Source organism: Phaenicophaeus curvirostris, chromosome 1 (assembly GCF_032191515.1).
Source record: "Phaenicophaeus curvirostris isolate KB17595 chromosome 1, BPBGC_Pcur_1.0, whole genome shotgun sequence".
NCBI lineage: Eukaryota > Metazoa > Chordata > Aves > Cuculiformes > Cuculidae > Phaenicophaeus > Phaenicophaeus curvirostris.
The window spans coordinates 55,743,461-55,760,652 of record NC_091392.1 but is presented as its reverse complement, the minus strand read 5'-3'; the positions used below and the strand labels follow the sequence as shown (position 1 = coordinate 55,760,652).

At 38.0% G+C, this 17,192-nt stretch overlaps 1 protein-coding gene across 2 annotated transcripts in view; it reads left to right on the top strand.

The window, feature by feature from the left end:
- Positions 1-17,192, top strand: part of POC1B (POC1 centriolar protein B) — a 55,084-nt gene that overhangs the window by 12,676 nt on the left and 25,216 nt on the right. For both annotated transcript variants that reach the window (XM_069858549.1, XM_069858560.1), the window contains 3 exons: positions 616-684; positions 4,105-4,257; positions 12,485-12,571. In XM_069858549.1, the coding sequence (XP_069714650.1) occupies positions 616-684; positions 4,105-4,257; positions 12,485-12,571 (309 nt within the window). The remainder of the gene's footprint in view (positions 1-615; positions 685-4,104; positions 4,258-12,484; positions 12,572-17,192) is intronic.

Here is a 17,192-nt window from a genome sequence, read left to right as displayed (position 1 = left end):
GTGTTGTATTAATACACTTTGTCGCAAGTACATAAGGAAATGCATCAATTTTACCTAAGGCTATGCAATTCATTTGTCAATATTGTATGCATGCTTGATGTTATATAATAGATCATGTTTTGAATTAATTAAAAATTATCTCTCTTGACTGTCAAAATAAATTGTTTGGCATGTTGGTCTTTGTCTACTGAAAAACAGTGCTCTCTGAGGAGAGGGAGGCTTATGGGGGATAACTACTGTGAAGAATGGCAGACATCTTCCTTTCCTCCTAATGCAAAGGAAACCCTACTTTTAATAACGAATTACTCAGGTGCATTGTCTTGAGTAATGTGTGTTCGATAATTTCTCATTGCAGAGTTAAAGCATAAAATATAAGGAAAATGTCACTATTTTCCCAGCATTGATTGCAGTAATCGCAATGCAATATCTTGCAAAGATGTGCAATATTAAATCTTCAATCAAGTTATCATTTTTGCAAAATTTTTGTGAAAGTTATTGTTCCTTATTTTATTGAAAAATGTGTTAGATAACTGCATAAGTATTTTTCTGTTTGCTTTAAAATACCATGATTACAGTAACAGTGTAATTTCACTGTATGCTAATTTTTTCTTTCAGGGATCTGTGCTGTCTGTGGCTTTTTCAAAAAGTGGTGAAAAATTTGCCTCAGGTGGAGCAGATGCTCAGGTTTGTGGTATCATCTCTTTAAACTGAATATTTTCATGTTTGTTACAGAGGATGGAAGTTAAATATAGTATGTCCCGGTAGCATGCTAATTACAGTATGCTGACATGCATTCTCTCCAGTAGTGTGTTACATAGACTTTGTTCAGCCTAACATTAAATTTGAGGAGAAAAATGTTTTTAAAGTATGTATTTGGTTTTTGTCTTGATTACTGTCAATTGGATGTTACAATGAGGAAAAGACTACAGTACTAGCCACTTCTGTTTTATGTATTACAATAAAAGAATCATTTTTAGACAGAAATATTTGAATTGTTGAAAATCAATGTCAACAAATAGTTACATTTCAACTAGTATTAATGCATACATGTCCTATTAGATCTTAATTCCTTTTGAAGTGGCTGCTTTGTAAGAATTAAGTTGTACTGCTGGGAATTTTGTACAAGGAAGAGTTGTGTGAGCATTTAAAACAAAAAAAGTTATTTAAAATTAAACAGCAAGTCATAAAATGAATAGTCATCTGGTGTGATTAATCCCATAATTACAAAAATATTATGCAGCCTGGAATAATCGCTATCAGTTTTTTGCATTCCCCTAAAAGAAAGACCTTCTGTAGCCCAAGGATTAATATTTCACTCTGAAATGTCCCTTAATATTAGCAGTCTTTTCAATTGTTTCTTGTTATTAAGAGCTCGAAATCCAATGTAGACAAAGAGACTCATGCTGTAGAAATAAAGATCTTTTTAGTTTACCGTAAACCATGCTTTATATTCTGTTTTGTGGAGTTTGAAATGTTTCAGTGAGTAACAGAGCCAGTCTTGGAAAATTGTAAGTACTTTTCAGTTAAAAACTTCAGTATCATTAGAAAGAAGAGAGTGTTTCTGGTTTTTAATTGATGCTTCAGGTAACACACTTTCTAGAATTACTTGAAAGCACTCAAAGAAAAAAAATTAAAATTGCTTTCTATCACAGGGTGGTAATAATAAGCAGTGCCAAGCCTTGCAGGTATTGGAAAAGTGAAAATATTAGCAAACTTCCAGTATTAATTTTGGAAGCAACCATGCCCCCGCCCCCCCACCCCGCCCTGGGCAAGAATGCAGGAAATATGTTTTCCTTGAGCCACTTGTCCAATCTTTTATTTTCCATACTAAAGTTTTTTTTAATGAGAATTTTTCGGTTCCAAAATAGGCCTTTGATTCCTAAGTAATGCTGAACTGTTGATCATATTTTTCTTGAGTACATTCATTTGAGTTTTGCAGGAATTGATAAATATATTCAACTTGAAAGGAAGTGAAGTGCCTGCATTAAAATAAGTCACACTATAGAAGATTAATCTGAGAAGCTATGACGATGAGAGGGACCTACAGCCTCCCAAATAAATGGCTGCACACCCTGGTAGTGCCTGTCTTATTGCACAGTTGGATGCCCCTGAACAACATGTATGTTCAGGGCAGTCATGTCACTGCCTTTCTCCTGCTCTGACTCCGCGCTGTAAAGCTGGTGGCATGCAGGGTTATGAAGTCAGTTGTTACTATAGTGCAAAATCTATAAGATGACTCATGTTTCTCAGCCATTTGGTATAAAGGTCTCATGCTGGATGCATGAGAGGGAAGATCCAGTTTTATCAGGTAGTACTTCCTTAGGTAAACGTTGGATTAAAAAGTAGTCGTTGTAGGTGACTCCTTTTATTTACCTTACAGAAAGGCATGGTTTTATCTGTTGAAGTTTTTCCCTTTCTTGTGAATGTTTTGGTGGGAGAGGACTACTTCTTTTCTGTAACTTTCAGTGTTGTAAGTTTTAAAACACACAGTGCTAACCACTGTGTGGTAACTGCCTATCTATATAGCCTTATCCATGTTAAATGCAAGAACTTTATTCCTCAGCATCCATTTTCTGTTGGTGTATACATACACATGCTCCACAAGCATCCATTTTTGCTGTCCACAACCCTCTTCCAGGTCTGCCAGGAGAATAGTTGTGGGACCTCTTCTCAACTTACTGTGATAGAATTAAGTTGGTCTACTGTAAATGTAGGGTGTATTCATTTGCAAACTCCTACTGTAGAATTGGCAGTGTCAAGCTGATGAGCAAAGGCTGGCAGTAAAAAGGCAACTTCTATCCCTAATGCAGTGTCCAAAAAATACTGCCTGTCCACAGCCTGAGTAGGAGGCAGCTGATTCATTGTTAAATTTCCTACAGGCTACTGCTTTATACGCATATTATTCCAAGGCTATTACTTTTTCAAACAGCAGTTAAAACCTGGTTTCCCTTCATCAAAGATGGAAAACCGGTATCTCTGCTTGTAGTTTCCAGTTTCTTTCTGGTTGGTGCAGAGCCAGCTGAAAGCTTTGTGGAGCACATTAACTATTTGAAATGAGTACTGGATGATTCTTTTGTTCCTGTTTGCTTCTTCCTTAAAGAAATAAACCCAAACATGTAGAGTACTGATGTTTGTGTTTTTCACACTTATTGGCTGTATGTGCACATGACAAACTATTTCCTTTACCTGCTTCCATGGAAGCCACAAACCCTTTTACCTTTAAGTGAAAGAGGAAATTTATACCTATTCCTTTGGAAGGTAGCAGCTTGTGCTGTTAATTAATTTCTTACCATACAGATGAGGCAACTCATCGTGTCTGGTGACTCCTGTCATGTAAAGGGAAGTGCTTCCTTATGGAACAACTGTTTTTCTAGTTTTGTGTGTGGTTGCTTTTACACCGTTTGCATTGCAGTTGAAATACTCAAGGCGTATCCGATATTTCCATGCTGGTTTTACACATACTAATTTTGTTATCTGTAAAGATGAAGCTGCAGTGGCATAGCCTTCTACTTTAGAGCAAAATGAAACTTATTTAGACCTCAAACAGCTCAAATGCTCACCACTGATGAAAGGTCCTACTTCTGCTGCCTCCTGCCTGTACCTTTGTATACACTTAGTTCTAAACCAGTTTAAATTGTTTAACAAGAAGAAAATTAGCCTGAAAAATGGGGAAATGCGCATAAAAAGTGTGACTAACTTTATGCTGTATTGGGCGATGGAGGTAGTGGAACTACGCAGCTGAGAAGAGGAGAGAGAGAGAAGGGCCTCACAGTGAGCTGCTGTGAATCAACTAAACAACCTAACTGTCCTGCAAGTGCCAGCTTCTGACACAGGTTTATATAGTTTATACTGAGATCCATATATCTCACTGTTACTAATGTCTGAGTTAGTTTGGGTCTGTCTTTATTGGTGCACTGTGTCTCCTGGTGTATAACTAGGGTCTTCCATGCTGGGGAAGTGCCTGTGTTGCAGTAGAGATCAGACTGAATGAAGACATCAGGCTCATTCTGGTGTTGTGAACTGTTTGTAATAACAGATTCCACTGAATGTTTTGGGCGCTGAATAGGCTTTGAGTGGTTACTAACATATGATGGCTTCTTACAGGTATTACTGTGGAAAACCAACTTTGATTCATTTGATTACAAAGAAGTTCTTAAACACCATATTAGAAGAACACATATTGATGATCCTCCTCATCTTCTTGATATTTACCCAAGGTCACCTCATCTCCATTGTGAAAAACTTGAGTCAGTTGAGGTGAGTGCGATGAGTACTCTATTAGAGAAAACTAGAAGCTTTTATAAATGCTAGTCAGATGGCATTTACAGTTAAATGTGTTCTATGTTTACCAGAGAGCTTCTGTTACATACTTTGGAAGCAACCATAACTTATGAATCCACTTTAAAGTCACTAGGCTATCTGAGGCTGTCTGATCTATCCTGGTGAATTCCTTTTGGGCTTCATATGTACGTCTGTACTCTACGCCTGATTTAAGCAAAACATAGGTTATAGTCTGGTTTCTGAGCTAATTTAAATTGCAACTGTTGCAGAAGATATCTGAATCTTCACTGAGCTTTAGGATACTACTCAAAATGTATTGTAAGCAGAACATACTTGTTATTACTGAAAGTCAAATACTTGACTGTCACAAGTAGTCCCTCTTTCCAAGACCTTTAGGTATTACAAGGAGATCTTGATATCCATCTAAAAGTTGAGAAAGCCTTTCTAGGCTAGTAGGGTGTTTTTATGTCACTGTAGCCTGATTTCTTGATAATTTCATTCTTCAGCTACTTTACTATCAAACCTTCAAACAGCATGCCTTGGAAGTATTGGTAATTGGGGAACCAAAATGAAATGCCAGATATTCTCTGTCAGTATTTGGAAAATCCGGTTTGTCACATTGTCTGAAAGCTGTGCTGAATAGATAAACAGCACGGGCTTACACAAGACCATTGTTTATGCTAAAACCCCAGGGATGTGTTTGGGACTGTTTGCGGTAGATCTGGCTAGTTTCTGAATGGTGATTACCTATACTTTTATCACTTCTTTGATGTTCTCCAGGTGCCTCTAGTGTCTAAAAGCTGTATCTGATATAAATCTAGGAACTTTTTGGTTGCTGTCATATGCTAAGAGTATTGTAGAAGTTCACTGTTACCTGTTTTTATTCATGTAAAATGCAGATAGTGCTGCCATTGCATTTGTTTCCTGCTGAGGCTTTTAAAACATTGAGCTTTAAGGATATTGGCCTTGTGTATGTGCTTATGTATGTAATATGAATATATGCAATATTAGTATAAAGATTGAAACTGTTTAGCGGAGGAGGGGAACCCTGATAGAATCCATCACTTAGTATCTTATGTGTCTGGTTCTGTCATCAAGTTGATGTGAAGCTTTCTGATGCTTAACATTTTGATCAGAACAAGAGCAGGACAGCATGACAAGTTTCATAAGCGAACTTCTTTGCTTGACTGTCGTATTCATTGTAAGCTCAATGAATGAAGTTGTTTACCAATAGCAGCCTTCAGCATAGGCGGTCAGTGCTGGAACAAACTCAATCATAGCGTTTGTCAGCAGGTTTAAACCACACTTGCTGCGTTCACAGTTTGCTTCAAGACCTTTTCAAATTGCACCCAGTTATATCATGTGCTAAACAGCCACAGTACCTTGTAAGGTAATGCAGGTATAGCAGGATTCAATTCCTATCTTTTCAGGTCAGCTTTTCCAGACCTCTGCTGCTTAGAGATACTGGCAAAGATAAAAATATTCTCTCAAGCAATTTTGCAGATTCTTTTTTTTTCCATCCCCGCTTTCAGGTAATTGAGAAGCTCTGAAAAAGCTAAACTAAGGCTAGGAAGCACCTCATTACCAATACTGAAAGGGCACATAAAAGAAAATTTGATAATTGAATGTCAAGAAATTATTTATTAGTTAGCTTTAGCAGGTTTCACTTAACCTCTGCATTTCTTCATGGCTGTAACATTTATAGCAGCTCATAGGTTTCTGGGTTAGCTGCTGCATAGTAGTGAAGGGGCTCTATGGCTTTGTCATTTGTCGTAGCAAAGTTTTGGACTCTTGTGGTATATTTTCTGGCCTAATTTCAGGATTTTAAGGATAAGATTGCTGTGTTTAGTTTTCTGTTAACATCACATTATCTGCAGAATATCTTGTTCTCAGAGATGAAATATATTCTTGGAGTTGGAACAGCATCTGCTAGTTTCAACAAAACTGATGTTACTGTAATGTACAAATTTGTAGATTATGTAATATAATTATTAAAATATCTTTTGCAGCTTTGTTTCAGAATTAATGTAGTGATATAATAGTTTAAAAAGTGTTCCATAGTTTAAAAAGTTGCTCCATGTGTCTTTTCCTTTTTTTTTACTGCCCCTCCTGTCTCAACAAAAGTTATAGGTTTCTTGTGGTGAGGAAGAGTGGACCTCACCATCTGGACAGAGACATAGTTTATTTGGACAAAACTAGCATCAGGTTACTACCAGCAGTAACATGCTTTAGTGGCACTAACTATGCCTGAATTTTTTCCATCTTTTTCATTATTTCCTCCTGCAGCTGAAAAAAACGCAGCATTTCTAGCCCCACTGTGCTATGCTGTACCCTGGAGGGGAAGGGAAAAAAAAAAATTGTCACTATTCATTTAAAACAAACATACTGGGGGTTTTGTTTGTTTACCATTCCAACCTCTTTCTGAGCAACAAACAATAGAGAGAATTTTAACACTAGGCAGTTCCACTGCCACACCACCCTCATCTTTCTATGGTTCATAATTCTAATCTACCAGGGAAAGGAGGAATTGTATCACAGCCATGTCTGAAGGAGCTTTTGGAAGTCATCTAGTCTGGTTTGCCAATGGTACATCAAGTCAGCCATGGTTTTATCTAGTTAAGGAGCCTTGTAGAGGAATGGAGAGTCCCCAGTCGGGGTTATCTGTTCCACTGCAGGGCAGCAATTCTAATTATGCAGTTTGTCCTAATGTGTGATCCACACCTTCAGACAAAATGCAGAACTGCTTGCTTTCTGTTTACTTTCTTTTTCATGAGGAACAGGGCAAGATGATTAATCTTAACTGAACTGAAGTAGGAGTATTTTAAGAGACTTAGTAACATATGCAAGAGTTGCAGGCAGGCAGGGATATTAACATATTAACAATATATAGATTACCACATAGGGTTTGCTACAAACCCTAGGCTATGTCATCTAGACACTTGAGATGCATTATAATGCATTGCCCCAAGTCATGTTGAGCTGGTTAAGTTTAGTGCTCTCCATAGCAGGTATGAAGATAGATTGCCTTGGGATAAAGTCCAAAGTGGTAGAAAACAAGGTTCAATACATATACAGCTAGAACTCAAGGGAAGTAATTATTCCCATGCTTTTTCTTTAATTCCTGATGTCTCGTGCCTCTCCATGTTTCTTACGGCTTTTGGGTAGCTGTTGCTTTTCTATTGCTGGTTTTTTTCAAATGTGGCAAGGCCCATGCTATTATACAGCTTGGTTCTAGGAAGACAGTACACATGACGAGGAGCTGGGTTTGCTCAGAATTTATTCAGCTGGATTCAGAGACACACTTGTATTTTCACACACCACCACCTGGAAATTCTGTTTTGAACAAAACTGCCTGCACAAGGTTGTTAAGAATTGGCAGGTATCATCTGGTATTTTGTGTTCAAGACAGTGACTGAAACATGGAGCTTGACGGTACTTTCCCTGTTGCTCAGAACTTCTCCTTACTCACTCTTCAAAGCTATACACGGACCCAGTAGTTTTCAAAATACCTTCTGTAGATTTTTGTCACCCCCTGACTACTTTTAGAAGCATAATTCACTTTTACAAGAAATTTCTTTGTTGTATCTCCCCTTCTTCAGACCATCAGTAGCCTGAATTTTAAGTGTTGAATTTCATGTTCTTGCCTTCAAATCTTTGCAATTATTCTCCAGCTGTACTGATCAATGTACCTGCTTTTTTCTATTGACCATAGAGGTAATCTTGGGTGACCAGGTCAAATACAGGTATCTGGAAAGATGTCTAAATTTAGCTGTGATAAATCCCAGTCCTTGTCGCTGAGATAAGGAGCTTTTGGGGATACTTGAAAATAGTATGTTTAATCAGTAATGTCGTTTTAGTGCAATATACAAAAATAAATGCATTCCATTTGGTGACAGTTGTATTCCTGAATTTTCTATATTTGCATGCAATTAATCTTTCATATTCTAGAGACTTCTTTAAAATGAATGGAAGATAGAAATAGCAATTTCCTTTAAAAACATAACATTGAAGTTTGGACATACTGAGATGTGAGAGTTCATATCTTGGACATGAAAAGCTACTGTTGATTTAGGCTCATCTTAACAGCTGAAATAACACTGGAATTTGAGGATCTAGTTAGGTGAAGGAAATCCCAATAGACACTAGGTGGCAGTAGAAATAAGAACTTGTGGCTTGCTTGGCTTGAGGTCTCCAGTTGAGCGAAAACCCCAGTGTTTAATCAAATTGAAAGCTAAATTTCTTCTTGGTATGTTTGGAGAGACGATTTTACAGCTAGCTACATCACTTTCCTAGGAAATACTTTGTGTGGGTAATTAAAACTTCCTCTTTTAGTTTTATTAGGTTTTGGATTTTTTTTTTTGATATAACATTTATCTTATTAAATGTATTAGAAAAATAAAGTGAAGGGTGGTGGTTTTTCTGAGATTGGATATACTTTGTTAAAAACAACAGAGGGACATCTGCAAGGGCATAATCATTTACTTAAAGCATATGGCTGAGAATTGTGTACTTAGTTGAGCCCATTTCCTGTGTTCCTCCTTTAGTTCTCTATCCTAAGCAGCAATTCTAGTTCCTGCTTCTAACTTTCTTTAAGAAATATATTTTGGTTTTGTCCGACATCAGTCTTTAGAAATCTCTAGTTCTTTACATGAAAGATGTTGTAGAAAACTTCCTTCATATATATTTTTTGGATCAAAATGTGATAATTGTATCATTGTATTGGAAGAAGATAATTAAAATATTTTATCAGATACAGGAAAGCTTTGGAAGAAAGTTTTTGAAAGCCTTTAATACAAGACAGTTATCTGCCTTGCTTTTTGGAGTTTAGTGGGTTTTCTTATTCTTTAAAGTTAATTTTTTCCAGATATGTTTGAGGTTATTTGACAGCTAACTACATCATCTTGTCATGAAAAGTTATTTGAAACTTTTACACTTGGCTTAATTCCATTGCCTTGTTTACTTTTAGTGCAATATTCAGCATAAATATTTCCAAGAAGAGTATAGCTACAGCCTAGTAATACAATTGACACAAGGATAACATATTAGTTATATTTATTTCAAGACTGACTGAAGGTCAGGTGCAACTGACCATGGTTATGCTGGACACTAAACAAATGTTCTAAGTCCTTAAGGACGGTACCTGATTTTTGCTTAATCTAAATAGATAAGGTATATACAGAGGGGAAAAAAAGTGAAATTTGCCGTTCCTCTCTTCCTTGCGTTCTGTGGTAAAGACATAAGCAGAACTATATGCACAGGAGACTTTCATTAATCTGGTTTCTGAGGAGAAACTGAAGAAGTCTAGTTTGAATTCCAGAACTTTCAGATAAATGGGAAATTATTACTTTAACTGTGACTTTGGTTCTCCTTTTCCCGTTCCTTAGTTCCAAGTCCATTTGACAAAATTGGAAGAAAGCTAAGACTTGATCCTAATATCTACAAATTGAGGAAGAATTCTAATTTATCAGCTTGGTCATGTAGCAGGACAGGTTTTCCTGATTGTTTCTGGGTAGCTCATTTTCAATTGACACACCTATAATCTGAATTTTAAAACAGGATACCTGCATAAAGAGCTCATGGATGAAGGAAGGCTTGTGGAAGCTGAATCCAAGAAAGAGCTAGGCACTTGTAGTCAGAAAGGTGGACTGGCTTAAAAACAGTTAAGATTTCCCCTTAAGGCTTGTCATCTCCGATTTGAGTGCTGCAAAATGTTAGGGTCACTTTCAGCTTGAATAATCAGATAACATCTGTTTTTAAAGGTTGTTTGTTTTTTGTTTTTTTTTTACCTTCAGCCTTGCTAGTAAAGTTTGTTCATCTTCCTTGTCATCCCCGCCATGCCTTCACCCATCTTTACTGAGAAAGTTTATACTTCTATTAATTTTAACCTGAATTTCTACATGTAAGTTATGGAAATGCAAATGTATTGAATGAAAAGGTTTCAGACAGTACAAGATGCTATTGCATGCCTACCTTGGCTACTAGTTCCAGCTTTAAGATCTCATTCCCGTTACTTAACAAATGAATCTTTGACCTAAAAAGTCTACAAATCAATGTACGGAATCTAGCATCAGGGACTTTTGCTTGTGGAAATAGCACTTAAGCTCTTACTGAGTGAGACACTCTGGTTAAGCCAGAGTTTTGACAGGCTTCAGCTGAAATGCTAGGCTCTTTATCCTTGAAGAAGCCAAATAAATTGGCCTTGTGTCTAATAAACTTCCAGCAGCTAAAATATAGCCCTATCACTAGGCGAGTGTATGTTTTAGGTTTTTTTCTTTGTTTTTCCATTTTAAATTAAGATGGTTGAAATTAGGGCTGATGGACTACTGGTAAGAAGTTGGAGACTTCATTCCTCTTTACTATACCAGACTTCTTGGTAATCTGAAAATCGTCTAGGCCTGTGGATTTTATAGGTTCATGAAATAGTAAGAATAATACTCCTATACGTTACACTGTGAGGGCAAACATCTCTGATACACATAGATAGCTCAAGCTGAATGGTAGTGGTACTTATAAGCTGTGGTATCAGACTGTGAGTGTGGGTGTGCCTGAGGTAAACTACAACAGGGAGGGGACCGTTGTAGCATAAAAAACTGAGTTCTGCATAGTTATATATATATATATATAATTGTGCAAATGGAGAGCTGCTGCTGCCTTTGGACTATAACAAGCTAAATGAGCATCATCGCTGGAAAACAGTTTTCAAGTCCAGAGTTATCTGGGGCAGTACCATGCTTCTGCCTGGGACAGTCCTTCCAGTGGAAGGAGGGAATAGGAAAGATAGCTTACAGCTGTGCCCGCAGATGACTGACACTGGAAAGTGTAACTTTTGGGAGCCCTTATGGTTGTTTTGCACACATAAAATCTTTCAAAAGCACCTGCAAGTGACAGTTACAAGAGTTAGAAGGCTGTTTAAATACTTCCTGCTGTTCAGTGTTTCAGCAGCAGCATCAACTACTGCTAAATGCATGGCTTCACCCTTGGGCAGGTTTTGAGTTAGCTGTCTATTTCTGTCAGTATTTGTAACTTCATTTTCATGAACTGAACTTCTAAATGCTTATGCCTCTTCCAGTAGGAATCACCTGTGTTAGTTTTGGGGGATGGATGTTTACGTAGTATAGATTATTTCTGTAACAAATATGTATCTGCGTTCTTTCTGTATTCATAGAATTCTAGAATAGTCAGGGTTGGAAGGGACCTCAAAGATCATCTAGTTGCAACCCCCTGCCACGGGCAGGGACATCCCACTAGATCAGGTTACCCAAGACCCCATCCAACTTGGCCTTAAATACCTCTGAGGACAGGGCATCCAAAACTTCCCTGGGCAACCTGTTCCAGTGTCTCACCACTCTCATGGTGAAGAAATTCTTCCTAATGTCTAGTCTAAATCTGCCCTTCTCCAGTTTATACTCATTCCCCCTTGTCCTATCACCACTAGCCATTATGAATAGTCCCTCTCCAGCTTTCTTGTAGGCTCCTTTCAGGTACTGGAAGGTTAAGATCTCCTCTGAGACTTCTCTTCTCCAGGCTGAACAACCGCAACTCTCTCAACCTGTCGTCATATGGAAGATGCTCTAGCCCAATCATCATCTTTACAGCCCTCCTCTGGACCTGTTCTAACAGTTCCATGTCCTTCTTATGTTGAGGATTCCAGAACTGGACACAGTACTCCAGATGAGGTCTCACAAGAGAAGAATAGAGGAGCAGAATCACCTCCCTCAACCTGCTGGTGATGCTTCTTTTGATGCAGCCCAGGATACAGTTGGCATTTGGGGCTGTGAGCACTCACTGCTGGCTCATGTTGAGCTTCTCATCAACCAGCACCCCCAAGTCCTTCTCTGCAGGGCAGCTCTCAATCACATCATCCCACATCATGTACTGAAAACGGGGATTGCCCTGACCCAGGTGTGGGACCTTGTAGTACTTGGCCTTGTTGAACCTCATGAGGTTCTCACAGGCCCACTTCTCCAGCCTGTCCAGGTCCCTCTGGATGACATATGTCATGTGTTATATGATTGTGTTTTACACAGTTGGTGGGTAACATCCTACCTTTATTTTCATGACTTTTAAAGCCTGTTTCCAGTCCTTTGAGAATAGTGGTACCTTAATGTAGCAAGTGGTCCTTTTATTTTTTTTTTTTTTTAGTTATATATTTGCCTTTCTCTATCAGTGCTGAAATAATAATATTATAATTCATTTTCACCAGATAAACCCTACCTTTGATGTGACTAATATGCAAACACGTGACCCACCTGTCATGGAGATTATTTCCTCTTTATCTTTCAGTAATCGGGTAAGTTGCCTTGGGCTGGGGGCGGGTAAGAAAACAAACAAAAAAATAGGGTATAGATTAAACATGTTATCGGAATTGTGCTCTTTTTGTCTGTATGAATTAAAAATATACTGTTAACGGCTGTCAACCGCACAGAGCTCAATATCCCAATTTCTCAACTTTCACAGTTCCCAAGGCTAACCAGAAGATGGCGTAATAGTGAAGCTTTCATATTATACTGGTAATTTTAACCATATACTAAGCAGAAAATCTAATTATAATGCAAGCCCATGCTAATTGTATCTAAATAGTACTGTTAAAATTTATGGCTTATTCTCAAACACTTTTTCTTGTAACTTAGTCTTTATCTTATAGGAAACCTAAAGAATAGTTGCCTCTGGAAAAAACTCCAAGAGCGATGTTTTAATTTTCTCCTTTTAAGGCATCTAGTAGTTCTCTAGGAGAGGAAAAAAAAGGAACACGTTTTAAGGCAGAATCATAGGATTTGGATCCTTTTTAGTGTTAGCTGTTCATATGACATTGGTATGGCATGTGGGAGGAAAGGAAGGCAATAAGGAAGGCGATGTTTTAATGGTAGTCTCGTAGGAGGAGAAATATGCTCTCCTGGTATGAAATCTAAAAGACGTACTGTTCTAGAATTAGGTTCAAATGAGAATTTCTTTTAGCTCTGAATCTGTTCCTGTGAAAGCATAGATTGTATCTTGAGCAATTTTAGTTACTATAACACAAGTTTGTGGCTGAAGGATTAATACATATGAATAGGCGGCAGGTATGGTTTCTGCTGTTCTATTTTATCATGAAAGCTTTATGAAAAGGTATGTCACAAAGGTACTTTATAAAATTCTTTAAGATTTATTGAAGATCATGAAACAGTGGTTGATGTCTAAAAGAAATAGAATCATAGAATCACCAGGTTGGAAGAGACCCACCGGATCATCGAGTCCAATCATTCCCACCAGTCTCTAAACCATGCCCCTTAGTACCTCATCCACCTGCACCTTAAACACCTCCAGGGAAGGTGAGTCAACCACCTCCCTGAACCTCTCCTGGCGGAGCTTGAGGCCATTCCCTCTTGTCCTGTCCCCTGTCACTTGGGAGAAGAGGCCAGCTCCCTCCTCTCCACAACCTCCCTTCAGGTAGTTGTAGAGAGCAATAAGGTCTCCCCTCAGCCTCCTCTTTTCCAGGCTAAACAACCCCAGCTCTCTCAGTCGCTCCTCGTAACACTTGTTCTCCAGCCCCTTCACCAGCTTCATTGCTCTTCTCTGAACACACTCATAATCACATATTTATCCACATATATATCACACGCTCATAAACACATAATTTTTATTTGAAATGATAATTTCATATCTGTTAAGATGTAGCAGTTGTCATGTTGTGTTTTCACAATGGAAATATGTCTCCTTAATATAACTTTTGAAAAGTAATTTGCAGTCTTACAGAAATATCTTTTGTAGGCTTGACAGTTAGTAGATTGTGGTGGATATAATTTATTGGCTACCAATCACTTCAAAATAATCTGTTCGTTCCTTCCTGATCTTAATACTGATCACAGAAATCAAATGTGTACTGACACTGTAATACTTTGTTACATACCTATTCATCTGACAGTCATTTAATCTCCTTCATTAACTCCTTTGATATGAAAGCACTTTACAAAACCTTATGCCCAGGACTCATAGTAGGAATAAATTGACTCGCTGGAGGCATAATCCTCTTGACGGCTGGCTGGCTTTACAGTGGTCTTCATTACAAAAATGTTGCTTCAAAATTCAGGCCTTTTGACTGTGTCTGTAATCACTATGCTTTTTTTTCCATTGCCTTGATCTTCTGTTCGCTGTTGATTCTCACCTTTCTGTTCCTCAATAATCACCATCTGCACTTCTTTTCCATCTAGCAACTGTTCTGTATCCTTGATACTCAGACCACAGCCTTAAGGATGACTGCTCTATCCCACACACCAGTATTGACATAAATCCAGAAACCATTTGCATGTTTTCTGCCACTATTATCCCTCCTTCCCCATTACAAGGAACATTCGACTTTGGTAACCTACCTGGTCGTCCTTACTTTCTAATTTCAACTCATCTTTTAGTGTCATCATTCTATCCAGAGTCTGTCTGCTGCGTTACCAACGTCTGTTGTCTGTGGAATAATAGCCTATTTCTTAAGCCAGCCATCCAGTCTCTGTGTCATGTTTTCCAAACGATTCTGGATCTCAGTGACTTGGACCTTTTAATCTGAAGCTGGCACAGTTTCCCTAATGTATAGAAGCCCTTCCTATAGAGGCTTCATGTGTTCCTCATGAAACAAAAAATCTAAGGGGGAAGGGTAGATGCTGAATTACTTCCCATCTCACCTTCACTGCCAGATTTCCTCTTGATACTGTTTGTCCTCGCTTGAATGAGACTGTGTTTCTGCATTATTTTTGTATTTTTTTAATCCTTTTCTAATCTGAGGTTACCAGCCTTGTCTAATTCATCCTCCCCTGGCTTCCAACCACCCCTTGGTTGCTCTTTTTCTGCTAGTTATCGAAGACAACATCACTGTATGCTCTTTTTCTTCTTTGCAAACTTGTCAAGATCTGTCTTAAAGCTGCTTGTGGTATTTTGGTACTACTTCTACTGGAAGGATACTGTTCACATGACTGAAAACCTTTGATCAGGTTGCCAGCTTATTTTACAGATGTCCTTTTATACTTATTAATTTTTAAGCATTTTGCTTTAGCATAAGCAGTTCTTCTGCCTTTCTGAAATGTTAGAGAGAAAAATGCACTCTGCACTTATGTGTCTTTAAGGGTTCTTGTTCAGTGTCTTTATCATGCATGTGACACAGCAGGACCTTAAGAGCTATTTACAAAAACCTTGGCAAGTCCCTGGACCACTGGAAGTAGTTATAGTGGTAAGATCTCCCCCTATCCTTCCATCTTAAGGCTGAACAAACCTGGTTCTCTGCCTTTCCTTGTATATCATGTGTTTCAGCCCCCTCACCATCTTGCTCACCCTCCACTGGACTTGCTCCAGGATGTCAATGTCTGTCTTGTATTGAGAAGCCTAAAACAGGACACACAACTCCAGATAATTAAGGTGCAGCTAAGTATCACTGTCATCTATTCCTGACAACAGCCTGCCTGGAGAAGATCCGAAAAACAAATATTTAAAAATTTAACAGCCTTGATTCTTTACTGTGAATTTAAAATATAGCTTTAGATATTTTCTTAGCAATTCATTTGTATTTTGAGCTTCATCTGTATGAGGAAATACTGATGTTCTCTTCCTCCTACTCCTCCTCTTCTTTTCAAGGAATTTTAATTTGTTGCCTCATCAAAGCTAACAATCCATAACAACTTCCACACTTAAAATACCTCCTTATGTGCATTTTCAAAATCTGCTTACTTTTTTTTTTTTTTTGCATCAAAGACTAAGCCAAGATATGCAGGTATGAATGTTCTTTTAGGGATTTTGCTAGAAAACACTTAAATTATTAAACTCGGAGCTCGAAACACTTTAATTTTTCAGCTTGTGTTTTAACTTAATGGTAAAAACCCGTTTTCATCTAAGTTTCACGCTGATGCAACTTCCTTTGTAAACGTAGTGAAGGCCATGTGGTCATTGTGTTTGTGGAAAAACTTCAGTGTAATTTTCACTATGGAGCTGCTTTCTTTTGGACTATAATTACAAAAGCAATAAGAATTCCCATCTGTGTTATTATTGTGAGGAAAATAGCTTTGAATTTGCGTATTCATCTATTCAGTTCTCCTGTGTGTTACTGAAACCAGTATAAACCTAGGCTATATATGCTTGACTGTATTTGTGCCATGCCCTGACTTTTGCAATGGTAAGAGCCTTCATATGTTGTAATTACTAAAAATGAGATGACTTCTAGTCTTTTACACTCTGAAAATATTCAGTGAATTGAGGTCAAGGTTTGGGGGCTGCAGGTAGTGTTTCTTCCTCCTTTCTATCTCATTGAAGACACTGTAAGCATTACTGCCTCTCTTCTACCCCTTCTTCTCCATGCATCAAACAACTTAATATTGCCTTTGTTTTCTGAACAACTGAAGAGGGAAAATTGGATGGTTTTTTCCCCTTTGGGACTATTTCTTTGTGTTTCATCCTCTGATTTTACTTTTAGTTTTGAGGGAGGTTGGGTTTTATTCAAATCTGTAAGGCAATACATTGGTAACCTCCAGTCCTTGATAAGCTGTTGGGAGCAAGGGAAAGTTGGTGATGTCTCTGTAGTTTTTACTGACAGTGGCAGGAAATCACTGTAGAGGCTCTCTAATGTTCCATCCCTTGACCTTGTTCGTGTAAACAGGATTTGGAGGAAGCAAAGCAACATACTGTAATCTGGAATTTGGAATGCCTGCTCTGGGGGAGATGTTTGCTGTTCTTTCTCTTCCAGTCCTAGTTAACACTGCAAACAAGACATGTTTATTGTTAATTTACAGTAGGATTTCTACAAAGTTAAGACTGTATTAGTTATTGGAAGGGAAAAGATAAGGTTTGTTCATGTTTGGAGCAGAAGGAACATACAATTTGTTAAAATAAAAAGTGGCCGAATAACCCCCTCCTTTCCCCCCCAACTTCTAAAATATGTGAAAGCAAATTAAAAGCATGTG